Source organism: Meriones unguiculatus, chromosome 10, assembly GCF_030254825.1.
Source record: "Meriones unguiculatus strain TT.TT164.6M chromosome 10, Bangor_MerUng_6.1, whole genome shotgun sequence".
NCBI lineage: Eukaryota > Metazoa > Chordata > Mammalia > Rodentia > Muridae > Meriones > Meriones unguiculatus.
In genome coordinates, this window is record NC_083358.1 from 52,396,390 (window position 1) to 52,420,173 (window position 23,784).

A 23,784-nucleotide genomic window follows, 5' to 3' on the forward strand; every position below is an offset into this window, starting at 1 on the left:
GCGTGACTGAACGTGAGCCTGGGTTTTCATTAGCAAGGCCAACTGACAGAAACCACAGAGGCTGGACTGAGGTATAATCAGTTCCCCCTTTCCTCTCTTTTCTTCCTTTCCTTTGAGCTCTACTGGGAACTGAACTAAGGTCTGCATTCATATTAGGCACACACTCTACCAGGGAGCCATGTCCCTTGAACTGTCTTGCAGTTTTCACTTTTGACACACGGGTTTTGTCAAGTGGCAGAGACTTTCCTTCAACTTCCTTTGTCACCAGACCTTGAACTTCCCACCCCCTACCTCATCCCCCGCACTACCTGCTGCCTTTGAACCACTGGTCCTCCTGTCTATGCCTCCGAGTGCTAGGGTCATAGGCATGGGTCACCAGGCCCATTTTGAACAGTCATTCTTAACCATCCCACCACTGTGGGGGTCTTTTCCTTCTGAGTTTCTGCAGACATACACAAGTTGGATCTAGCTGGGCATACTCTTGCTGAGAACACAGCTCTGTGGTTACTTCTGACTAGCCAAGGGGAAACTAAATCTTTGCCATAGAAAGAATTGTCTGTCATCACTTTTATCAAATAACCAAACATCATCAGGAGACAAAAGTGACATTAATGGCTTCCTAATGTGAAGCAATACAAATGACACAGGAAGTGCTCAAGCCGCTAGCATCTTGCAACTTAAAGAGAATTCAAGATTTAGACAACAAAATCAATGCACAGCACAGCCCATTCTTCACCACAAGTGGCTTGGCCTCTTAAAGGAAAACAGAAGGGCTGAAGAGATGGCTCAGCAGTCAAGAGCAGAGGGCCTGAGTTTGGTTTGAACACACATGTCCAGAGGCTTACAATCACCTGTAATTCCAGGGAATCAGTTCCAGGGAATCTGAGATCTTCTTTTGGCCTTAGTGCACACAGAGACACACAGATATGCACATAATTTTTTAAAAGATAGTATTGTTGAGAGAAGATTAATTAGATTTTTATAAAAGAAATTAAAACCAACCTTACATGGGACAATATCCTGGCTTGAAAACAAACGTAAAAGGCACTGGAGAAATATGTGTATTGCCAGTGACTGGCTGATAAGTGACAGTAGGGAGTAACTGTGAAGACAGGTGCGATAATGGGCCTCACAAGTCCACGTGTTATGTGAACACTTGGAATTGGAATGCATTATGTTCAAATTAGTTTTGAGACTAATCAAACTTTTAGAAAATGCTGTTGCCCAAAAGCTCCAACTCTTGGCTTGGGCCCAGAAGGTTACTGAAAAGGACAAAAGTCTGGTACCTTCATTTGCATCTGTCTCCTGACTGACTACACAAGCATGTTAATCTCCCAAATGCTGTATGGTATTAACCCATGTTATTCCTGTTTGAGGATGACTAAGCAGAGTGAAATGAGACACTGTGCCAGAGACAAAAGGACATCCTTTCTAAAACATCTATCCAGGTTACCCCAAAGTCCATGTTCCAGAAGTGGCAGTATGAAGAAGTTTAACAGAAACAGAACAAAGAAGGACATACATATATCAATATGCTGTTCAAATACATTGGTGGAAACATTACAGAACAGGGGAAGTCTCAGCTAAGGGCTTCAGATGCTATCTGACAGCATTAGCCTTTGGGTAGGTGTGTATGTCTGTACTTTCTAAAGGATCTACTTCACAGTCACAAAGCCCACGTAGAGGAAGGCATGGCTTCCAAGGGGGTAAACATGGCCCAGATAATGTTGACTGAGGACCTGGGATGTTCCAGTCTCTCCACACTTAGAGATCTAAATAGCTAACCATTCAGAGGGAGGCCCTCTTTCCCAGAGCTGTGTCTCAGGAAAGACTGTTATTACTGTTGTTGTTAAAAGATTAATCTTCTAGACCTGACCATTTCCAGGCTCTGCTGTGTGTGTGACAATGCTACAGGCACGGAAGAGAGAAGCTGAGAATGTTTCCTTGTTCATTAGTGGCTCTGAAATAAATTCTTGTGCCCCAGCTGTTTGAGCAAGGGGACTGACAGCAAATTTCACTTAAGCTTTGGCAGCTGAGGTGCCTGACCCCTACATAACAGCCCAGCCACCATATCAGGCAGTAGGTCTAACTGAAAGACAATTTGACTTTAAAGCAAAATTTAAGAACTAGTGAGCAAAATGTTTACTCCCAGTGTTCACAGGCTGGGGAGCTTTTGGATAGACCCAGCTTGCGTTCCCAAGGACGCTTTCCACATCCACACGGGTGGATAAGTAACCTTGAAAATGTTGAGAAAAATAGAAGTCACGAAAGCTCTTTTGCTTTGGTTTGCTTAGGAGTTGTAACTTAGCTCTGACTGGCCGCAAACTCTCAGTAATCTTTGTTCTCGGCCACCTGGCTTATGCCCTGCTGCGCAAGCAGTTAAATTCCTGCTCAAAATTTTAGAAGCACCAGCACTCTTTCGCTCTCAAGCAACGTTTGACGCTCAGTGTATACTGAAGCCATACGGATCTGACTCTCCGAGTAAAGGTCACAGCTGACTGCGGGGACACGTCCGCTGCGCCCTTTGGCCTGGATTCGGGTCCAGCTCCCCCGGGGAGCCCTCCCGACAGACCTCTGGAGCTCGAGTGGCAGAGGCCGGCCAGCTATCCCAGGATGCCCAGGCTCCCGCAAGGATTGGGCCCCTCAGTCTCCTGGGCGGGGTCAGAGCCGGGACTTCCCTCCGCTGACACTGCCCCAGCCCACGCCCCCGTGGGCGGGGCCGGGATGCACAAGGCGGGCTACCCTGCGGAGAGCGGAGCCTGCGGAGCGGACAGTCATCATGGCAGCGGCGTTCCGCAGAGGCTGCAGGGTAAGCGGGTGCCGGCCGGGCGGGAGCGGGGGGACGTGGATCCGCGCTGCCCTCCGGCCGCTGGCCCCTGCAGGCGTGGTCCTGAGGACCTGTTGCGCCCTCGGCCGGGGGTCCAGACGCTCGTCCCTGTTATCCACCCTTCCGGACTCCGGTGGGAACCCGGCGTCAGAACCCTGCTCAAGCACAGGGGAGTACTCGCAGCAAACTTTCATTACAGCCCCACCCCAGGAAGGCTTCAGGGCGTCCTTCGGCCGCTACGGGTGTGGACGGGCCTTAGAATCCGAACAGGCTGTGGTCCTGGGTGTGCGCAAGCCAGGTTTAGGGTGCCCGCGTTTTGTAATGTGCGGGCACCCTTCCAGAAAACGGAAGGGAAGAGAACCGGAGAACTTTGGTGAAGTTTGTCTGTACCCTCCAGCATTTCGTCTTCTAAGCTCTGTTGTGCCACTAGATTCTTGATATCCTACAGATTATCGAGATATTCAAACAAGCATTCCATTCATGCCACCTAAAACTGGATTAAAATTGCCTTAGGGCCCCAAAGCCGTAGTTTTAGGATTTACAATTATTTCATTGTATTGATTGACCCTTTTCCCCCTATTACCAAAGAAGTTAACAGGCTCTGAAAGGAGAAATTGAAAGGTTTTTAAGTTTATGTTTAATTGTGACAACAGAACGAAAGGTTTCTTGGTACCTCCAAGGACAAGTTGAAGGAAGCCTAGCCCCATAACTAATCAGAAAATGCGTATTCCTTTCTCTGTTTTTGCACACTGCTATAAAGCTAAAACTTCATTCCTAAGGAAAGTGTTATTTAGTTGTGTTGTTGCAGATTTGAGGACTAAAGTCAGTGTTGTTTCCATATTGGAAGTCTGTTGTTTTGGCAGACAGCCGAAAAGAATAAGAGGCAGTACTTTTATGATTACAGAATGTCGTCTTTACTGCCTGTTTATATCGGATCTCACCTTGTAGACCAGGCTGGTCCAGAGCTCACAGCTTTACCTCTGCCTTCCAAGAGCTGCTACTTTGGCCTGGATATCTTATTTTAATAATCTCTGAATTATCCACTAGGATTAGTGAGCCCTATTATTCAGGTGTGTATTCAGAACTGTTCTGAGATGGGTGTTTGCAGAAACTAGGACTAAATGTTGCAACCCTAGTTTCTTTTTATTTTGTTCACTTTGTATCCCAGCTTTAGCCCCCTCCCTCGTCTCCTCCAATCCTTCCCTCCCCTTCCACTGATAGGGGAGGTACCATACAATGGAGAAAAGACAGCATCTTCAACAATGGTGGTATGCTAACTGGATGTCTACATGTAGAAAAGCGCATGTAGACACATACCTGTCACCTATACAAAACTAACGTCTTAACTGGATCAAAGACTCAATATAAAACCAGACACACTAAACCTATTAGAAGAAAGAGTGGGGAAAAGCCTACAACTCATTGGCACAGGAGACAACTTCCTGAGCAGAACAGCATCAGCACAGGCTCTAAGAGCAACAATCAACAAAAGGGACCTCATGAAACCAAAAAGCTTCTGTAAAGCCAAGGACACTGTTGTCAGAACAATGCTAACTTCTTAACCATGTGCTGTTTCTTTATTATTTCTGTTAAGCCACCTCTACCCACACACTTGCACTTTGCACGCGCACACACAGACACACACCCATCAGGCGGGGGTTTCCAGTGAGCAACTGATTATGGTTTGTTTGTTCTTGTCATTCAGTAGTTTGCTTCCCAGTACTGAAGTTCCCAGCTCACAACTATCTAACTCCAGCTCCAGGCAATCCCACACCTTCTTCTGGCTTTTTCGGGCACTCTACACATATATGTAGACACATACAAATGACAATAAATAGGAAGTTAAATAGCAGTTCCTTCATGGATAGATGTCTGTCTAGCTGCTAATTGACATTTGAATTCTAATTTATGTAGCATTGACTTTATAAACAGAGCTCTTGAATAAAAGCAGCCATACCAATGCCTAGCTCACTTGTGATGGACACTATAGGTAATAATTTGGGTGTGGGTGTGTCAGTGTGGACCTCTAAGTACATAAAGCAGGAGTGGCGGTTAGAAGACAGCAGTGTCAGGCTGTTTCCTCCCCCTGTGTGGGTTCCAGAGCTTAAACTCGTCCTCGTCTACACAGTGAGCAATTTACCCACGGAGCCACCTCGGTGGCCTGGCCAGTGTTCTTCATTTTGGTATGAAGTTTATCAAACTTACTTGTTGTGTATATTTTTTCCAGGTCCTGAGAAGCGTTTCTTACTTACAGTGCCGAGCACAGCACACGAAAGCATCTCTGAAGCAGGAGCCGGGAGTAGGGTTTAGTTTTGGTATGTGCTCCATCCCATCCTTTGACTTGGAAATCTGTGTTTGGAATGTTTGTCTGTTAGTGAGTAGAGCCAGTCGCCGCCCACAGGTGGCTCTTGGTTGTGGCTCTTGGTTCTTCTGTTTACAGCAGCGCATTCTTTCCTGCTGCGCCTGTGCATTCAGTAGTGTTGGCTGTATCTATAGTACTCTTCCTCTTTTTGCTATTTATCTGGATAGCCCAGATAAATTAATATCTGTCTATGAATATCTGTGCTTTGTCTTCAACTTACAAGTTAAATGTAGCCAATACTTTCTTTTTCTTTGGAGGTAGACTCGCTGTGTAGCTCTGCCGAGCTAGAGCTCTGTGAAGAGAGAGGCAAGCTAGGAACTCACAGATCAGGCAACCCCTCCCTCCCTAGCCCTGAGATTAAAGGTGTGAGTAGTCAGGCCAGCCTCAACAAATACTTCTCTAAGCACGTTTTCAATTTTTTTTTTCAAAAAAAAAAAAAAGGCTCAATTTATCAGTAGTTGATAGCATTAGCTTCTCTGGCCTGCAGCCAGGGAGAGTGTGGAGCTGCAGGAAGAGGTGACATTTGTCTTCCCTTTTATAAGCTGAAGCATTCAGGTTGAAAATGTGAGGTAAATCCTAGTTTTGCTGTCCTTCACACCCTAAAGGGTTTTTGTTTTTTTGTCTCAAATGTTTACCTTTCCTCTAGCCAGGAAATCATTTTGTCTGCTCACTTCATCTCTGAAAAGTTATAAGGCTGAGCTGGCCCCTTGGCAGTCTGAAGGCTGTCCAGGGTTAGATTATTTCAAGTATACTTGAGTAAAAATACATCTTAGATACATATAACGTATATATGTATATAAACAGAGGAAGTCACCTCCTCCCTCTGCCTTTGTCTCCTGCTCTTTTGTTCCTTCTTTGGTATTTGTACTCACTTTTAGTAGCAATGTACTAAAACAACAACAACAGAAGCGCATGCCAGGTCTTAAAGGAAGACGTTACTTTTGCAGGGTGTCTGGCTGTGTGAACAGCTGGCTGGAGCACACAGAGTGCCACCCTAGTCTCCTTGTCTTCCCGATGAGGGACCTGATCCACCTCTTTATCTCCTATGTCCCTACAAATGATAACTGCAGTCATAAATATCCCCCCCTCTTTTTTCTTAAGATAGGGTCTCACTGTGTATCTCTCTCTGGCTTGGAACTCACATGGTAAACCAGGCTGGCCTTGAACTCACAGAGATCCTCCTGCCTTTGTAGTCTGGGCACTGGGTGTAAAGGTGCGTGCCACCCCACCTGGCTCATTCTCCTATGCTTTGGCTCTTACTCTAATTGCCTGAAATACCCAATACGACCTTCAAGACCTTCAACTGCCCCCACCCGGGTGGGGGGAATGGAATCCAGGGCCTCGCACAGGATAGGCAGGCAAGTGCTCCAGCGCTGAGCTTTATTCCAGCCTTACTTTTCACACGATGCACCTGCATTGAAACGCTATGATAGCACAGCTCTACAAAAGTGCCCTTGACAACCCACATTTACCCCAGGGGTCTACACAGCATAGTCACCCCACTAAATGAATTGTTTGAATATGGCCTGTTGGTAATACAGAGGATTTTTTACATGTTTTTTTATGTGGTTATTATTTTTGGAGAAATTTCTCATTGATTTTACCAGTTTATGTGTGAGAATTTATATTCTTAAATCTGTTGGGGTTGAAAAGCAAAGTGAAACTTAAATTATGCTGCTGATGTTCTTCTGTAACTCTCTGAGACAAGTTTTATTACTGCGTGCTGCCCGGGTGTGTCCTATTTCTTTAGACGGCGCCCTGAGGTCAGAAGCGATCAGAAGCATATGTCACGATAAACACAAACCTCCACATCCCAGCCTCGAGGGCTTGTTTCTTCAACCTGATTTCCTCTTTTTGATGTTCTCAAAATAATTTTCCCTTAGAGTTGACTGAACAGCAGAAAGAATTTCAAATAACTGCTCGCAAGTTTGCCAGAGAGGAAATAATCCCAGTGGCTGCCGAATACGACAGAACTGGTGAAGTAGGTATCACCGCGCAGGGAGAGGCCGGGCACCGAGAGATGGTGTAACCAGCCGGGTTGCCGGTGCAGTATAACCGTGTTCCTTCTCCCTTCAGTACCCTCTCCCTCTAATTAAGAGAGCCTGGGAGCTTGGCTTGATCAACACACACATTCCGGAGAGTTGTGGTAAGCCCCCTTTACATGGTTAGTCCTAAAATTAAGGACCCCTCATTCTCTGAAATGCTGTCGCCGGTCAGTGGCCCTCTGCCTCCGATTCCCTCTTTGGAGGGAAGCAGCGCTTGCCTGCTCGGGAGCCTGGTCCTCGGTTCAGAGTACAGGCATCTTCCCCGCATCTGGCTGGTTTGGAGTGTGCTGAGTGTTTGTTCTTCACATTGTAACACTCGGCGCCGTAGGTGGTCTCGGACTGGGAACTTTCGATGCGTGTTTAATTACCGAAGAGCTGGCGTATGGGTGTACAGGGGTGCAAACTGCCATTGAAGCGAATTCTCTGGGGGTAAGTTACTAAGAAAATAATTAACCTGGGGCTGGTGAGGCCACCCAGTAGTTCAAGGCTCCGCCCCGGGAACTGTGTGATGGGCGGGGACAACGGACTCCCACCAGTTGTCATCTGGCCTCCATGATGAAGCTTGTGCACACATATATGTACACACGTGCACACATGTACAAAGTAAGTAAAATTACAATTTAAGAAGATGTTAACGAGACACTAACAGTGAAGTTGGGTTCATCGCCATAAAAAATGATAAGGAAGACTTGCCACCTAGCCTGGAGTTGTGATTGCACAGCTTTATCTCTGTGGCTTTGATGTCGCCAATGAGTTCCGGGTCCCTGTGAGGAAGCTGTACACTTTGGCTACGACGTTCATGGAAATTCTCAGGCAAAGGCGAGGCCTGGGGCAGCCCAGATGCCATCCTGTGGGCCTGCTGCTCAGTTGCCGTGCTGAAATGTACCAGGCATTGCAGGAGGTGTGCCGTACATACTAAGGCACATAAGTTCATCTGTGAGCATCTTATGTAGCCAGTCTTGTATATCACCAGCAAGCCACACCTATAACCTCAGGAGGAGTGTATGGTAGTAACTGTGTCTTCTTGCAAATGCCAAGGCTTTGAATTTACTCCTTTCAGGGAGGCAGGTAGTTCTTTTTTACTTGTTGAACTGTGTTTCTGTAACTAATAAAATATCTTGCTCTTTTCATGTTGATTCTCCTTGGTAGCAAATGCCTGTGATTATTGCTGGAAATGATGAACAAAAGAAGAAATATTTGGGGAGGATGACGGAGCAGCCAATGATGTGTGTGAGTATGCTCCGCTGGGCTTCACTCCCCTTTCCCAGGAAGTGGGCCAGGAGCTGCTGGCTCTGATCTTCAGAGAAGACAGAAGTCAGCAGGCGCTTAGGGCTGTCAAGAAAGTGTCTCTGCAATCCCCATGAGGGAGAATCCACTTGTTTGTGGATTCCAGAATGGTGTTGTGCTTGTCCTGCTGCTTGCTTTCAGAATGTGGTGGCTGCAGCTCCAGAAGTGAGCAGTTGTGTGGGTTGGTTGTTTGCTTGAAGCTCAGACTGTCCTTCAACTCTCCCACAGAGAAACTGCTTCGTTCATCATTCACAATGCTCCTGTCTGGTCAGGGTGGTGTACACCTTTGATCCCAGCACATGGGAGACTGGAAGAACTCTCCCCCATCTCTGTGCTGTCACTCTGACTCCCCCACTCTCTCTTTCTTCAGTGCATCCCACTATCCTTGAAATCACTGTGTAGCCAAGATGACCTTGAACTCCTGTTCCTCCTGCTTCCACCTTCTAGTGCTGGGATCACAGCCGGGTACTACTGCCCATATCCAGTTATGTTGTACTGGGACTGAACCAGGGCCTCATGTGTGCTAGGCTATGTCCCAGCCCTATCCTGTTTCTTATCCTCATCTCATGCAGTTATTTCTAAAGAGAATATTTAGTCTCTTTTTTTTTTTTTTCTTTTTCTACAGAATATTCTTTCTGTTTGAGATTTGACTTAAGCATCAGCTCAGGGACGCGGTTTCTCAAATCCTGGGGTTTAATGCCTACACTTAGCACAGCTACCCTGTCACCCTGTGAAAATCTCAAGTGCAGGCTGCCTTTCAGCTCTGGTTTTCCTATCTGGTTTTAAAGCCTACTACACAGGAGATACTCAGCAAATATGCAAATAAATCAGCATATATTAAGTTGAATTTAATTAATTTGTTTGACTATTTCCTATAGTTCATTGGTATCCCATGAAGTTAAAATGTTTTAAAGTATTAAATGTTTTAACATTTGAGCAATTTTTTGATTTTCTAAGAACATTGTGATTTTAGGCATTCATTTATAATACTGCCTTCAAAGACAAAATGCAGGGGCCAGGGTATAGCTCACTGGTAGAACATTTGCTTAGCATACTTGAGAACTGGAGTTCTATCCTAGAACCACAAAACAAATGAAATAATACTATTGCCAGATAGTCACAGTTTAATAAGTAACATTGAATTGTTTTTCTTTTGTCTGTGTATCCAAGGCCTACTGTGTTACGGAGCCCTCAGCAGGCTCTGATGTGGCTGGCATTAAGACCAGAGCAGAGAAGAAGGGAGACGAGTATGTCATCAACGGCCAGAAGATGTGGATAACCAACGGCGGGAAGGCTAACTGGTATGCTGCTTCCGGTTGGCGCGTCTCCCCCAGGCTTCCTTTCTTGTTTTCTGTTTAAGCCTTCTCAGGTAAAGCAAGCCGTAGTGTCGTAGTGTTGAGACTGGAAGGTCCATCCAAGGTTATGAATATCTCAGTGACTCAGGCTCTGTTTTAAGACCTAGAGCTATTTCTTCCAGATTGACTTAAGTCTAACGTGTAAAGTGCAGTAAAAATAGCTAGTCTTCCGGACTGTGTCAGGCAGGCCCCGCTGCCCATCCCCTGCACTAGCCCTTCCTCACTCGAAGGGAAGCAGAAAGCTTCAGTAGGGTGTTGTTCTGATTCTGGGTGAATTTGCAGCTCTGGGATTGAACCTGCAGCTCTGTGCATGCCAGGCAAGCCCTGTGCCGTAGCACCCATTCCCAGCAGAGGCTAGGGGTTCTTAAAACCCGGGCCACAGGGCTGGGGGTTAGCTCTGTGGTCATGTGCTTTTCTAGCATGCAAAGCCCTGGATTTGATCCCAGCATCATACAGAAATAATAAAGCAAGCCATTTATGGTAGTGCACACCTGTAATTCTAGCACTTGGAGCAAAGGTAGAAGGATCAGGAAGTTGAAGGTTATCTTCAGCTACATACAAGTTCAAGCCAGCCTAGGCCACATGAGACTGTCTCAAAAAAAAGACAGAAACATCAGTTTATATGCAAAAGAGGGCAGTGTTTGATGTTGGTAAAATCTAAAACTTGCAGATGTGTAGGTCTAAACATAATGATATAATGTTCCATTAAACATCAAAAGCCATTTACATAAATACAGAATTTTGAGAAAACTACTTGATCATTTGTTAAAGAGGAACGCTTAATAAACAACTATAAATTTGGTGGGAAGGCAGAGGTAGGGCAGAGATGTGCGCATGGACAGTGATTTCAGGCTGACGAAACAGAAGCCCAACCCCAGCCAGGAGTGAGCACAGTTAAGACCAAGGACAGTCCAGAAGCTACTAAGTGATCTGTTAGGGGAAGCCTCTGGAACATGCGTAGACACATTTTGTCTGGGTCAATTTGAAATAAGCTTAGAATGTAATTTTTGAAATAGTTCGTGTAAAGAGGAGCAGAGCTGGGGCAGTGGCATGTGCCTTGGAGCATCAGCACTTGGGAGACAGGTAGGGGTATCAGAAGTTCAAGGCCACACTGAGAGATTGACAGGTCAGTAGGCAGATAGACAGACAGATGGATAAACAGGTGGATAGACAGACTGAAGGAAAGATAGGGGATGGATAGGTGATAGGTTCCATTTGACTAAGATCAAATAGAGTACACTTGAATGGTTACTTCAGAAAGATGGGTTAGAATTAATTTAGAATGAAAGTTAGAAAAATGTAAGCCCTAACTAATTATAAGGACAGTCATTCCAGTAATAGGGCCCACATGCATTGTCTTAGAAAATAGTGTTTTTACCTACTGTTATAAGTACATGACACAGACCTAGGAGGGTTGGAGGCTGACTTAGTTGCCTCCATTCCTGTGAGGAGACCATGACCAAGACACCTCTCAGGAAAAAGCATTTCACTGGAGGCTTGCTCACAGCTTTAGAGGCTAGTCCACAGCCATCATGGCAGGAAGCAGACAGGCACAGTGCCGGAGCTTAGCTGAGAGCTTTACAACCTGATCTCAGGCAGCAGGAAGACAGAGAGACACTGGACCTGGCATGGGCTTCTGAACCCTCAAAGCCCATTCCCAGTGACACGCTTTCTCCAACAAGGCCAGCCCACCAATAAGGCAGACCTTTTAATACTTCTCACTCAAACAGTTCCACTCCCTGCTGGCTAAACATTCAGATGTATAAGCTGATGGGACCGCTCTCACTGAAATTACTGTAGGAGATTATGGTACTAATTTTCCTGTCCTGGAAAAAAGATTGTCTTTTGTTTGTTTGTTTTTGTTTTGTTTTGTTTTGTTTGATAGTTTCACTCTGTAGCTCAGGTTAGTCTGAAAATCACTGTGGAGCATAGGTTGGCCTCACACTCATGGTGATCTTCTTGCCTTACCCTCCCAAATGCTAGCATCATAGGTGTGACCCAGCACAGCTGTGACCCAGCACAGCTGCCTCTGAAGAAGTTCTTCATCTGTATGTTTCTGTGTCATGCAGTGTGGAAAGGCATCCATGTGTGGATGGGGTACTGCACAGCTCACCAAATGCTAGCTCATGGTGCAGAGGCACAAAGGCTGGGGATGGGAATAACAGAATTACTTAGTATCCTCACATCAGCAAGTAATAAGCAAGTTAAAAAGCCATGACAATTGAACAAGACAAATATAACAATGCAACTAAATAATAATAGTTTTAAGAACTGATTTAATTCTTCCCAAAAAAGACAAGTTCAGTGATTCATGAAATTAGAAAATAAATTTCTGTCTTTCTCTATCACTAAATAAAACCATAGTCGATGATAAACTAATAAATTACTGGGGTTTTTAGCATAAAAATAAATTCATTGCATAAGGAAGAATAAAATACTCAAGTCTCTCTCTTTTTCAGTAATAGCATGAACACAAGGCTCACTGTAGATTCTACCTCTAAGCCATTTGGCTTTTTTGTCCTTTTTTATTTAATTTTATTTATATATTTATTTATTACAATTTATTTACTTTGTATCCTTGCTGTGACCCCCTCCCTCATCTCCTCCCAGTCCCACCCACCCTCCTTCTCCCCCATGCCCCTCCCCTAGTCCACTGATAGGAGAGGACCTCCTCCCCTTCTATCTGACCCTAGCCTATATGGTCTCATCAGGACTGGCTGCATTGTCTTCCTCTGTGGCCTGGCAAGGCTGCAACCCCCAGGAGGGAGGTGATCAAAGACCCAGACACTGAGTTCATGTCAGAGACAGTCTCTGTATCCATTACTAGGGAACCCACTTGGAGACTGAGCAGCCTATGGGCTTCCTTTGAACAGGGAGTCTAGGTCCTCTCCATGCATGGTCCTTAGTTGGAATATCAGTCTCTGCAGAGCCCCTGGACCCAGGTATTTTGGTTCTGTTGTTCTCCTTGTGGAGTTCCTGTCCCCTCCAGGCTTTTCTATCTCTCTCTTCTTCCATCAGGATTCCAGCACTCTGCCCAAAGTTTGGCTATGAGTCTCAGTATCTCCTTTGATACCCTGGTGGGTAGAGTCTTTCAGAGGTCCTCTGTGGAAGGTTCCTGTCCTGTTCCTTGTCTTTTCCTACTTCCAATGTCTATCCTGTTTGCCCTTCTGAAGGAGGATTAAGCATCTTCCCTAGGGTCCTACTTGTTGTTTACCTTCTTTAGGGCTATGGATTTTAGTACATTTATCCTTTTATAAGGGCTCCCAAAAACCCAGTCTGTATCAGGATATAAAGAAAAGTAGTTTGGATGTGGTGGTTCAGAAAAGGAACTTGCTTTTTTTTTTTTTTTTTTTTTTTCTTCTCCCTCATACTTTATTTCTTCTAAATCTTTCTGGGAAAAGTCTTTCTGCGGGAGAGCCAGTAAATATCGCTAATAATTGAGGCAGAGCTTGAACACTGCTGTGCTGCCAGCCCTCACAGCAGCAGGAGTGACGTCTGGGCTCGGCTTGCTGTTTGCTTGTCCTGTGAAACGTAAGACTGGCCCAGAGAGAAGCATTCCAGCTCCAACACACAAGTTTACTGGCACATTGTCTCCGCAGAAGGAATTTTTATGAATAACTCTCCCAGACCCCAAAGTTAAGAACCACATTAGCTGGGGAATAGATGTTTGAGTGCTCTGGTAAAACTGGTACCTGTGCAAGTTTAGAAGCCCATCTAACTCTTCATCCTCTCTTCTGTCAAGTGGGGATAGTGACACCGGGGTTTGGGGGTGGGCGGCACTGAGATAGCAGTTACCGTGTGGTGTGCCTTATTATAATTGCCTTCATTGTGGGTTTGTGTGCATTAGGTATTTTCTTTTGGCACGCTCGAACCCAGATCCTAAAGTGCCTGCTAGTAAAGCCTTCACTGGGTTCATTGTGGAAGGCGACACCCCAGGAATACACATTGGAAAGAAGGTGAGCAGTCTGTTTCTCAACCGTCACCTCCGTAAGTACAACTTCAGCTGTGTCAAAATGGTTGTTTCCTTTAATGAGAATACTTTTAAGTTGGAATAAGAATCCAGTTGCATCTTGATGATATCGGGGACATAGTTTCTATGTCACTGAGAAATCTTTGAAGTCATTTAGAAAGATGAGCTCTCTAGAGGCAGAGCACATTCATGTCGGCTGTAGGTGTGCACGGAAGCCAGGGTGCCGTGACAGTGCCCCGTGGTGGAGGGTAGAACCTGGAGGACTCCTCCCTCCTTCCCACTGCATCGGCACAAGCTTTGGCTAGAGCAGGTAGAGCCATGGGATGTAGGTGGATTACTCACTATCCCACAGCCTTAACAGAAGCGTCTGTAGTTTGAAGGCATGTGAGGGTGTCCATCGATGGCATGGGATGTGGGAGGGAGAGAGTGTTAAATAACCCACTGAGCATCCAGTCTCATGGGGGCAGAGGGTAAAAGATGTCCCAACAAGTGAAAGAAATGGCCTAAGTCGTCCTGCCGAGAGCTCACAGGCACGGCTTAAGATTGAAACGGGGAACAAAGTGCTTTCGCAAAATGAAGTTTTCAGAGAAAAATATCAGTGATGAACAATGTCTGCGTCTATGGCAAAGGGGAAATTGTAGAAATCAAGCCAGAGTCCCAAAGGTTACTGGAGCAAATTGTCTTCCTCCTCCATATGGAAAGGTGAACTACCTGGTCAGATGCTGGAGCTGGTCTCCTTAGGCCGAACTAGAAAGACAAACTTTAGTTGCTAGTTAATATGAAACAGATTTCTAAGGAAACTTCGATGTTTACAGAACCCTCTGTTGTGACTGGATCTCTTTAGAAATGTGTTGCTTTGGTTTGTAAAATGTGTATCACTTCTGCCAGGCATGGTGGTGCCCACTCTTTGTCTCAGTACTCCAGAGGCTGATGCAGGAGGGTCACAAATTCTAGGCCAGCCTGGACTATGTACTGAGAGTGTCTCAGGAAGGGAGGCAGGGGCGGGACTTCTTCAGGTCACAGCAGTTTAAAGGCTGGACGCCATGTGCTGTTTACGTCAGTCTGATGGTCACTGACTACAGAGACCGAGATCTAAATAAATGATTTACCGAGTCCCAAAGGCAGGAGGCAGCCTGAGATCAATGCCAGTGTCTGTTACTGACAGACTCTTGTAGGGCTGTGGCCTGGGCAACTTCTGGTGCCACAGCATGCTTTATTTTAAGGAGAAAATGTTGAAGGCAGACTTCACCTTACAAATAGAGTACTGACTCCCATGTATATACAGAGTAGGGTGCTGTGGGCAGTCGCTCTTCTCCCAGAGACTGGTGTTTGGGTGTTTGTGTGGCAGATCCTGCGCTCCCCCTTAAGAATGGTTCCTGGCAGACTCAGGCCCCATCTGTGCCCATCTTCCCTAAGTGGAAGGCTTGTGCTTCACCAGTGGCGAACTGGTGACAACTAATGTTGTCTTGCTGTTTCGAACGAATCCCATTTGCACTTAGGAAAGCCTATCTGAATCAATATGTATTACTGAGTGCACACTGTATGCTGGGTACTGATAAAAATTTCTACCCCTGTGGATTTACTTTCCAGTGGGAGGGGGTCGCAGATATTTTATTAGCCATTTAGCCTCCTAAAATGTTCTTTTAAACAAATGGCTATTTGTAAATCTGTGAGATTTGGTTTGTCAAAAGGTTTTATGTCTTCGAAACTATATGCTTTGAGATGAGTCTAAGAAGCGTTTTGGGTTTTTTGGTTTGTTTGTTTTGGTTATTTGGTTTTGTACTTTTAGCGTATTTGAGATAGGGTCTCACTGTGTAGTTCTGGCTGTCCTGGACTCACTGTAGACCAGGCTGGTCTGGAACTCACAGAGATCCTGCTTGCCTCTGCCTCGAGAGCACTGGGATTAAAGGCGTGCACCACCCCACCTGACCTCATTCTTCTAACTTCTTGCTGTGCTAATTCATGAGCCGGGTATATATATATATATATATATATATACATATATATATATATATATATATATATATATATATATATATGCATTGCATGTAAAAGACGCGGCACTATGCACAGTTTCCAGGGTCCACTAAAAATCTTAGAACACATCCCTCAGAGGGTGCCTACACAAAACAGGGCAGGGTTGGAGGCAGACCAGCAAGGTAGCTCGGTAAGTAAGGGCGCTTCTCATCAAATGTGACGCCTTGACTTCTGTTCCCAAACCCACACGGTAGGAGGAGAGAAGCAGCTCCCATAAGACATCCCTTGATGTCCACACATGTTCTGTGCCAGGATCATGCTCCCCCATACCATAAAAAGTAAATACATGCCCCTCCCAAAAGTGGGAAAGCAAAATCCATAATTTTTTCAGTACATCATTTTGCTGAAGATTACAGTCTCTAAGCTTGTTCACAAAATGACGTGACATTCCACTAAGCAAAGGCAGCCTTCAGACCTCGACAAAGTACAGTCGTCATACAGAGCTTTAGGTTAGTGCTGTTCCAGTGTGTGAGATACTGTTTTGATCAGGGGCTGGCACATACTTCTAGAAAGATCCTGTTTAAAAACCTACCAGGCTTTGCAGGCCTGGGATCTGCCACTCTAGTCGAAGGGCGGCTGCAGAAGATGGGCAGAGACAGGAGTATTTGGAGTCTGTGGAAGCTCAATTCATTGAGCAGGTACTACAGGCTCAGCTTTGCGGCCCTGCTTTAGGTAACTGCAAAAAGGCACAAAGGGATCTCTGCTTGAGTCCCCCTCCCAGGAGCCTGCCCAGACTTAGGTCTCCAGTTTGTCACAGAGATACCACCACCCTCAATTTTTCTTTTCTCTACAGGCCTCTGTCCTCTCACCCTTGCACTCCTCAGCTTTGTTCTCCACCCTCTTAACTCTCTGCGCCCCTTCTCCTACCTTGTTCCCTCTCTTCAGCTACTGTCTCTGTCTATTCTGGATAAAGATAGAGCAGAGATTGAGGGAATGCCCAACCAATGCCTGGCCCAGCCAAAGGCCCACTGTATTGGAGAGTGCAAACCCCTGAAACTATGAATGATACTCTGCTAAGCTTACAGACAGAAGCCTTACAAAGTTGTCCTCTGAGAGAATCTACCCAGCAGTGCCTCAAAGGAGATGCTGAGACTCACAGCCAAACATAGGGAGTCTTGTGGAAAAGTGGGAGGAAAAAGAAAAGGATGTGGAGGTGACAAGAGCTCTACAAGAAAACCAACAGAGCCAACTAACCAGGGCCCAGAAGGGCTTGCTGAGACTGAAGCATCAACCAAGGACCGTGCAGGAACTGGGCCTAGGCCCCCTACAAAGATGTAGCAGATGGAAAGCTTAGGCCTCATGTGGGTCCTCTAGTAGGGGAAGTGGGGACTGCATCGGCCAGGGTCTCACTTACCAGCTTTTTGATCACTTCCTCCTGGTGGGACAGCCTTGCCAGGCCACAGAGGAAAGGACAAGATCAATCCTGATGCAACTTGATGAGGTGGGGTGGATGGGAGAGGGGGAGGATAGGAGGGTGGGGCTGGGAGGGGTGGAGGGATAGGGCTACAGGAAGGATATAAAGTGAATTTTTTACAAAAAAAAATTGTAAAAGACCCAAAGGAATGATCAACACTAACAGTTTCTTATGTGATCTTCCTAGGAATTAAACATGGGCCAGCGATGCTCTGACACAAGAGGAATCACCTTTGAAGATGTCAGAGTGCCTAAGGAAAATGTGTTAATCGGTGAAGGAGCTGGTTTCAAGATTGCCATGGGGGCTTTTGATAGAACCAGACCTCCAGTAAGCTGATCATGTTGGTAGGAGCTTTGGTTTGTGGTTTTCAGCGAGTAGATTCATTCTGACGTTGTATGTATGGTGTTACTGCTTTTGTAGTAACGGTGGAGAGGTTATCACTTGTCCTATGTATAGTTCAACTTTTGCTGCTCAGAGTGGAAACTGATTTAGCAGATACTAAAAGGTTCTCTGCTAGATTTCTAGCAAGTTCACCCCTACCTTGACTGTTCCTGTTGGCGTGGGTCGCTGTGTATTCTGCTGCACACTTAGCATGTGTGCATGGAAGGCTCCCTGGTTAAACAGAAAGGACTTGTCTAGGCTGTGAGCCCATTTATTTGTTCACTTACTTATTGCATGGGACAAACCCAGGGTCTGCTGAAGGCCAAGCATGCGCTCTGCACTGAGCTGCGCTCCCAGCCGGGTTCTCTCTCCCACTTGCGTGACGCCACTGCCTGTTTGTGTTGTCCCTCACCAGAGAGTCAAGCCATGTGCCTTGTGACTGATGACAGTGTTTGCTTCACACAATATTAATATTGTAGGTCGCAGCTGGCGCTGTTGGGCTGGCCCAGAGAGCTCTGGATGAGGCTACAAAGTATGCCCTGGAGAGGAAAACATTCGGAAAGCTGCTCGTAGAGGTAATAGTTTGTACTCTCGCTTTCTCTCTGTGAGTGTGTGTGTGTGTGTGTGTGTGTGTGTGTGTGTGTGTGTTTTCACCGGTGAGTGCCCACATCGAGACCAGATGATCATCTTGGGTGTCCTTCTGCTGTCACTGGCCCGGGGCTCACAGGTTTGATTAGGTGAGCTCTGGGATCTTCCTGTGTCTGCAGCTGGTGCCAGGATTCCTGGCTGGTGCCTCTGAACCCAAGCTTTTCATACAGGTTCCGGGGAGCTGAACTCCGGTCCTCATGCTCGTACAGCAAGCATGTTGCTGACAGCCACCGACCGTGCTCGAGGAGGAAATCTTACCAGTGTACTTGCTTGGTTGAAATTTGAAGACACTCATTTCATCTAAATATTTAGAAATTATCTTCAAAGAATAAAATCATCTTCTCTGTTTTGTTGGGAAGAAGATTCTATGGTCTCCTCACTCTTGCCTGTAAGGGTATATTTCTTTTGGCAGCAGCTCACAGTTGTTCACCCTATAAATTATATTAGGAAAAGCTTTTATCTAAGAAGTGCCTTCTGTATAACTGAACTGTGCTATATATTTTAATATATGTTCTCGGTAAAAATGGCTTTGTTAGGCCAGGCAGGTGTATGTGTAGACCAGGCTGCCCTCAAACTCACGGAGATCCACCTGTCTCTGCTTCCTGGGTGCTGGGCTAAGGCTTGTACCATGTACCTGGCTCCATGATTATTTCCCTTAGTAGTGACTGACCTTCTCCTCACTTCTTTCTGCCTCAGCTCTCTAGTGAAGTTGGAGTGGTGAAAGATAATGCTGTCTGATTACATCTGGTCCTGTGGCTCTGAGCATTTCTGTGTGTTCTCTCTCTAGCATTGGCTTCCACACTGGGCACCATGCTAGGATTTAAAGATGGCTCCTTAATATTTGTTGGTGATTTCCAAACCTAAGCTCACTTCCTGTCCCTCTTCTCTTTTCTTCTTTATTAACATTTTATTCTCAAAATTCAGGAAGCAGGTGGGATTCATTTTACCATTTGTTTGTTTGTTTGTTTGTTTGTTTGTTTTTTGAAACAGGGTTTCTCCATGTAGCCTTTGCTGTCCTGGACTCACTTTGTAGACCAGGCTGGTCTCAAACTCACAGAGATCCTCCTGCCTTAGCCTCCTAGGGTGCTGGGATTACAGGTATGCGCCACCACGCCCAGCTGCAGGTGGGATTCTTAAGCCTGCATAGTAGTCTTCTATCAACATTTTGCTGTGCTCTCTACTTTAGTCTTTCCCCAAATCTGCTCTTTCATTTCTTTCACCTCCTCATGGATTTCAATCAAACACCTCCCTCCGTTTTGTTCTACGCTGTGACACCTCCAAAGTGTTACATTGTACATGGGCTGTTGATAGTGCCCCCTTACTGTCTCATCAGAAGCTGTTCCGTGTGACATGCGGTTTCTGTTTTTAACTTTAGTCTTATTTAACAAGTAGTCACTGAATATCTACTATATTAACACTTTGGGTGCTTTCTTCATTGCAGGCATGGAGAAAGTGTGGTGCCTGTACCAGCTCATTTCACTGCCCCCAGTACAGTGGGGTAGACACTGTCATTTCCCTTTATCACATGTGAGAACATTAGGCCCAACTAATAAATGACAGAACCAAGAGTGTAATCCCGGCACTTGGGCAGAGGCAAACAAATCTCCTGAGTTTGAGACCATCCTGGTCTATAAAATGATTCCACAATATTCAGGGCTACACAGGAAAACCCTGTTTCAAAAGACCCAAAAGAGAAAAAAGAAAAAAAAAAATAGATACAGAAACAGATAACAGGATATTGGTGGGAAACTTGGCCAATTTGCTCAGGGTCTGTTAGTTTTGCAGATTCATGCTGATTGTCCTGATGATGTTCATAAGTAGTGCAAAATAAAATGTAAAAAAGTTTCAGAAAACAATTACAAATACTGCCAATAGATACCTGTTAACTGTTTTCCCCCTTAATTCTAGCACCAAGGAGTTTCATTTCTGCTCGCAGAAATGGCAATGAAAGTTGAACTCGCTAGACTCAGTTACCAGAGGGCAGCTTGGGAGGTTGACGCTGGCCGACGGAACACATACTATGCGTCTATTGCGAAGGCCTTTGCCGGAGACATCGCCAACCAGTTAGCTACTGATGCTGTGCAGATTTTCGGAGGCTATGGATTCAACACAGAATACCCTGTGGAAAAGCTGATGAGGGATGCCAAGATCTATCAGGTGAGTTCTAAAATGTTGTTTCTGAGGCAACAGATATTCACAAATGACAACAGTGGACTTCAAGCCATTGGTAATAGTAACATTTGGACCTGCGAAATGGCTCAGAGGGTAAAGGCACTTGTCACCAGCCTGACAACCTGGGTTGGATTCCTAGAATCCACATGGTTCAAAAAGAGAACTGACTCCAAAAAGTTGTCCTGTGAGCTTCACATGAATGCTTAGCATGTATTCACCTAAACAATACATGTAAAAGTGCTTAAATAAGGGCTAGAGAGAAGGCTCAGCGGTTTAGAGCACTGGCTGCTCTTCCAGAGTTCCTGAGTCAATTCCCAGCAGCCACATAGTGGTTCCAAACCATCTATAGTGAGATCCGGTGCCTTCTGCTGGCCTGCAGGCAGAACTATGTATACATAATGAATAAATAAATCTTTTTTAAAACAAAATCATTCTCAAAACAATATTTAAGTATGATAAATGATAGTTTTAGATTGGTGTGAGTCACATTTTATAACTAATCAACACATAAAAAGAATGTTGTTTCTTATTAATTGTAGCTGCTAAGAGGGAAAGGGCTGGACCAGTAAATGGCAGTATATCACACAGGTGTGTATCACTGGTGTGATGCTACCTTCTTGGAGTCTTCAGATCTCAGCCAATACAATCTATTTTTTTTGTCTCTGAGAAGTCTACATGCTTGTATTGTCTTGTGTGTTGGTCTGACATCTCTTGAATTAATTGAAACTGTACTTACAGTCAGAAGCTGATACTGATACTTGACTCTAAAATTAAGTTGGCAATTAGAAAACCTGAGGTGACTCTGTAAGAAGGATAGAGATGTACACCTTCTCTTGTGGTTAGTTGTGGCCCAGAATTCCTGATACCCCACCTTGTCCTGCACACCCTGGAAGATGATCTGACAGATCTGCTCATTGGAAGTCTGAGGCAGAGGCAAAATGCTGGAGTAAGGCATGTGGGCAACTGGTCAGGTTTTTGCTGCTGTTTTAATTCTGTTTTTTTGTTTGTTTTGATTTTAATCAGGATTATCCAATATTTTACCTTTTCTTTTCATGTCTGCCTTTTCTGGATGTCTATGACCTAATTTTCATACAACAGAAAAGCCTGTGTCATTAGCCCTAGAAAAGGAAAGCCCAAGAACTATCAACACGGAAGACTATAGGGCTGGCCAGGCACTTTGGCAATTACGAGCACTGGCTGTTCTTGCAGAGGACCTGGGAGTGTTCCCAGCACCCACATGGGAGCTCACAACCATCTATAACAACAGTTCCAGGGGACTTGAGGCTTACAGGCACCAGACATGCATGTGGGCCACATCCATCCATGGGGGCAGAACATTGACATACGTAAAATTAAAATAAGTCACTCATAATCTTGTCTTCCCAGTGGTCTGTCTCTACAGTCTAGTCCTTATTCAAGCACAGGAAAGCTGAGCACTGCGTTAGCACCCTATCCCATCTCAGCCAGCCTTTCTTGAGCATTTTGCCTCTCCCAGAAGCTGAGACTGTCTCTGTAAACCACTGGCTTGCCTCTACCACCCAAGAGTGAATGAACAAGCAGTTGAGGCTGCAAGCTTACAGCGTGAATGAGAGTGGGATACGAAGAACTAAAGCCGGCAGCCTCCAGTGTCTTGATTTCTTTAACAGTTCGTTAGGCAGCAGGGGAAAATCTTGTTTAATATGAAGAACAGAGAATGACTAAAGCAGATACGGCTAAAAACAGCTCAGAAAAGTTAGATAATAAATACTCTGGTAACACAAAACTTTAGATTTCCCAAACATTTTAAAATGTATAATTTTCTTTGATGTCTTAAGCCTGCCTCCTGACTTTGTAAAATAAATTTTTATGACTTAATCTGTCCTCATAAAAGAACATTTTGCTTGTCTGTAGTGGTGCACACCTTTAATACCAGTGTTGGGAAGGCGGAACAGGCGGAGCTCTGTGAGTGTGAGGCCAACATGGTCAATAGAGTGTGTTCCAAGACAGCCTGGGCTTCACAAAGAGAAATGCTGTCTAGAAAAAGAAATAAATAAACAAATGCATGAATAAATAAATATATTACTTAAGCTGGGCAGTGGTGGAACACACCTTTAATCCCAGCGCTTGGGAGGCAGAGGCAGGCCTCTGAATTTAAAAAAAAAAAAAGTGAGTCCAGGACAGTAAGTGCTACACAGAGAAACCCTGTCTCAAGAAACCAAATAAGTAAATAGATAAATAACTTAAATAACATTTAAGTTAGGTGCAACCATAGGGCTGAAACATCAAATTAGTCCAGGTGTTTAAAATATTTTGTGTTTTTCTTGCAGATTTATGAAGGTACTGCACAAATTCAGAGGCTGATCATAGCCCGTGAGCACATTGAAAAGTATAAAAAGTAAAGGAAAATTGCTACTGAAAGATGCTTCGTTCTCAGTAACTAAAGCTCAAGCACTGTTTATGCTTCAGAGAAAAACTAAGACTTTACTGTCTCCCCGAGGAAATCAGATGAAAGATGAGTATTATGGGTCTGTACAATTTATTCCACTGGTGGAGTGCTCCTCTCCTGAAGTTGGTGACTCTCCAGATGGCTTGGGCCTGTTGAGCAGCGACTTGTCCCCAGTGCCGCTGCCCCTCAGTTGTGTTCATTGGCTGTGTGATCTCCTAAGCACAGTGGAGCATTCATGCTCACGCGTGTGACAGGACTCTACACACACTGAGACATGTGGCAGATTTGGACCCATCAGGCTCCGAAGACTAAACAACATGTCCATGCTGATGTGTTCATTTTATAATGATTTAAAGTAGATTTACTTGGTTTTGCACAGAAGAGTAAAGAATCATATATTCATTTTCTCTCCCATTATAAAACTAAAAAATTTTCTGGAAAATCTTAATACTGAATCAACATTTCACCTGTCCTGCTTAAAATAATTCAATAAAGCTAACCTTAAATTATTTTTCTGTGACTCTTCAGGTTTGTACAAACCCTTGGGCTGTTGTACACAGTTGGGCTTCCCACACACAACTTTAAAAAGAAGCTGAAATAAAACAGTCATGTGTATGTGTTGTGTGTGTGGTGCCATGTATGTGTGTGCAGTTTTAATCGATCTTACTATTAAAGACCACAGAAGATACAGACAGGAAATAATGGCCACAATTTATGAGTATGGTATTGAGTGCTACAGTGATATTAAGCTAAGTAGGGATGTTCTCTGATTCTTCTGTGCTTTGATGTCACCATGTATGGCAGCATCCCATATAGCAGAATACCTCCAACTTGCTATGTAGTCCAGGACAACCTTAAACC

General features: G+C 44.9%; 1 protein-coding gene and 1 non-coding gene across 2 annotated transcripts; one reads left to right on the plus strand and one right to left on the minus strand.

The window, feature by feature from the left end:
- Positions 1 to 2,683: 2,683 nt before the first annotated feature.
- On the plus strand, positions 2,684 to 23,432 carry Acadm (acyl-CoA dehydrogenase medium chain). Its single transcript, XM_021644447.2, has 12 exons — positions 2,684 to 2,809; positions 5,055 to 5,142; positions 7,073 to 7,170; positions 7,266 to 7,335; positions 7,563 to 7,663; positions 8,384 to 8,464; positions 9,692 to 9,822; positions 13,724 to 13,832; positions 17,484 to 17,624; positions 18,158 to 18,253; positions 20,235 to 20,483; positions 22,805 to 23,432. The coding sequence occupies exons 1-12, from the start codon at positions 2,780 to 2,782 to the stop codon at positions 22,874 to 22,876; spliced, it is 1,266 nt and encodes a 421-aa protein (XP_021500122.1). The 5' UTR covers positions 2,684 to 2,779; the 3' UTR covers positions 22,877 to 23,432.
- Positions 6,050 to 6,187, minus strand: LOC132646161 (small nucleolar RNA SNORA15). Its single transcript, XR_009584286.1, has one exon. It is a non-coding gene; the product is annotated as a small nucleolar RNA SNORA15 (small nucleolar RNA).
- Positions 23,433 to 23,784: the final 352 nt, after the last annotated feature.

Bases quoted from the DNA above. Each gene is read 5' to 3' on its own strand.
- Acadm (XM_021644447.2), top strand. From the start codon at position 2,780: ATGGCAGCGGCGTTCCGCAGAGGCTGCAGG. The intron at 2,810-5,054 runs GTAAGCGGGTGC...TATTTTTTCCAG, and splicing joins CGTTCCGCAGAGGCTGCAGG to GTCCTGAGAAGCGTTTCTTA. The intron at 17,625-18,157 runs GTAAGCTGATCA...TTAATATTGTAG, and splicing joins TTGATAGAACCAGACCTCCA to GTCGCAGCTGGCGCTGTTGG.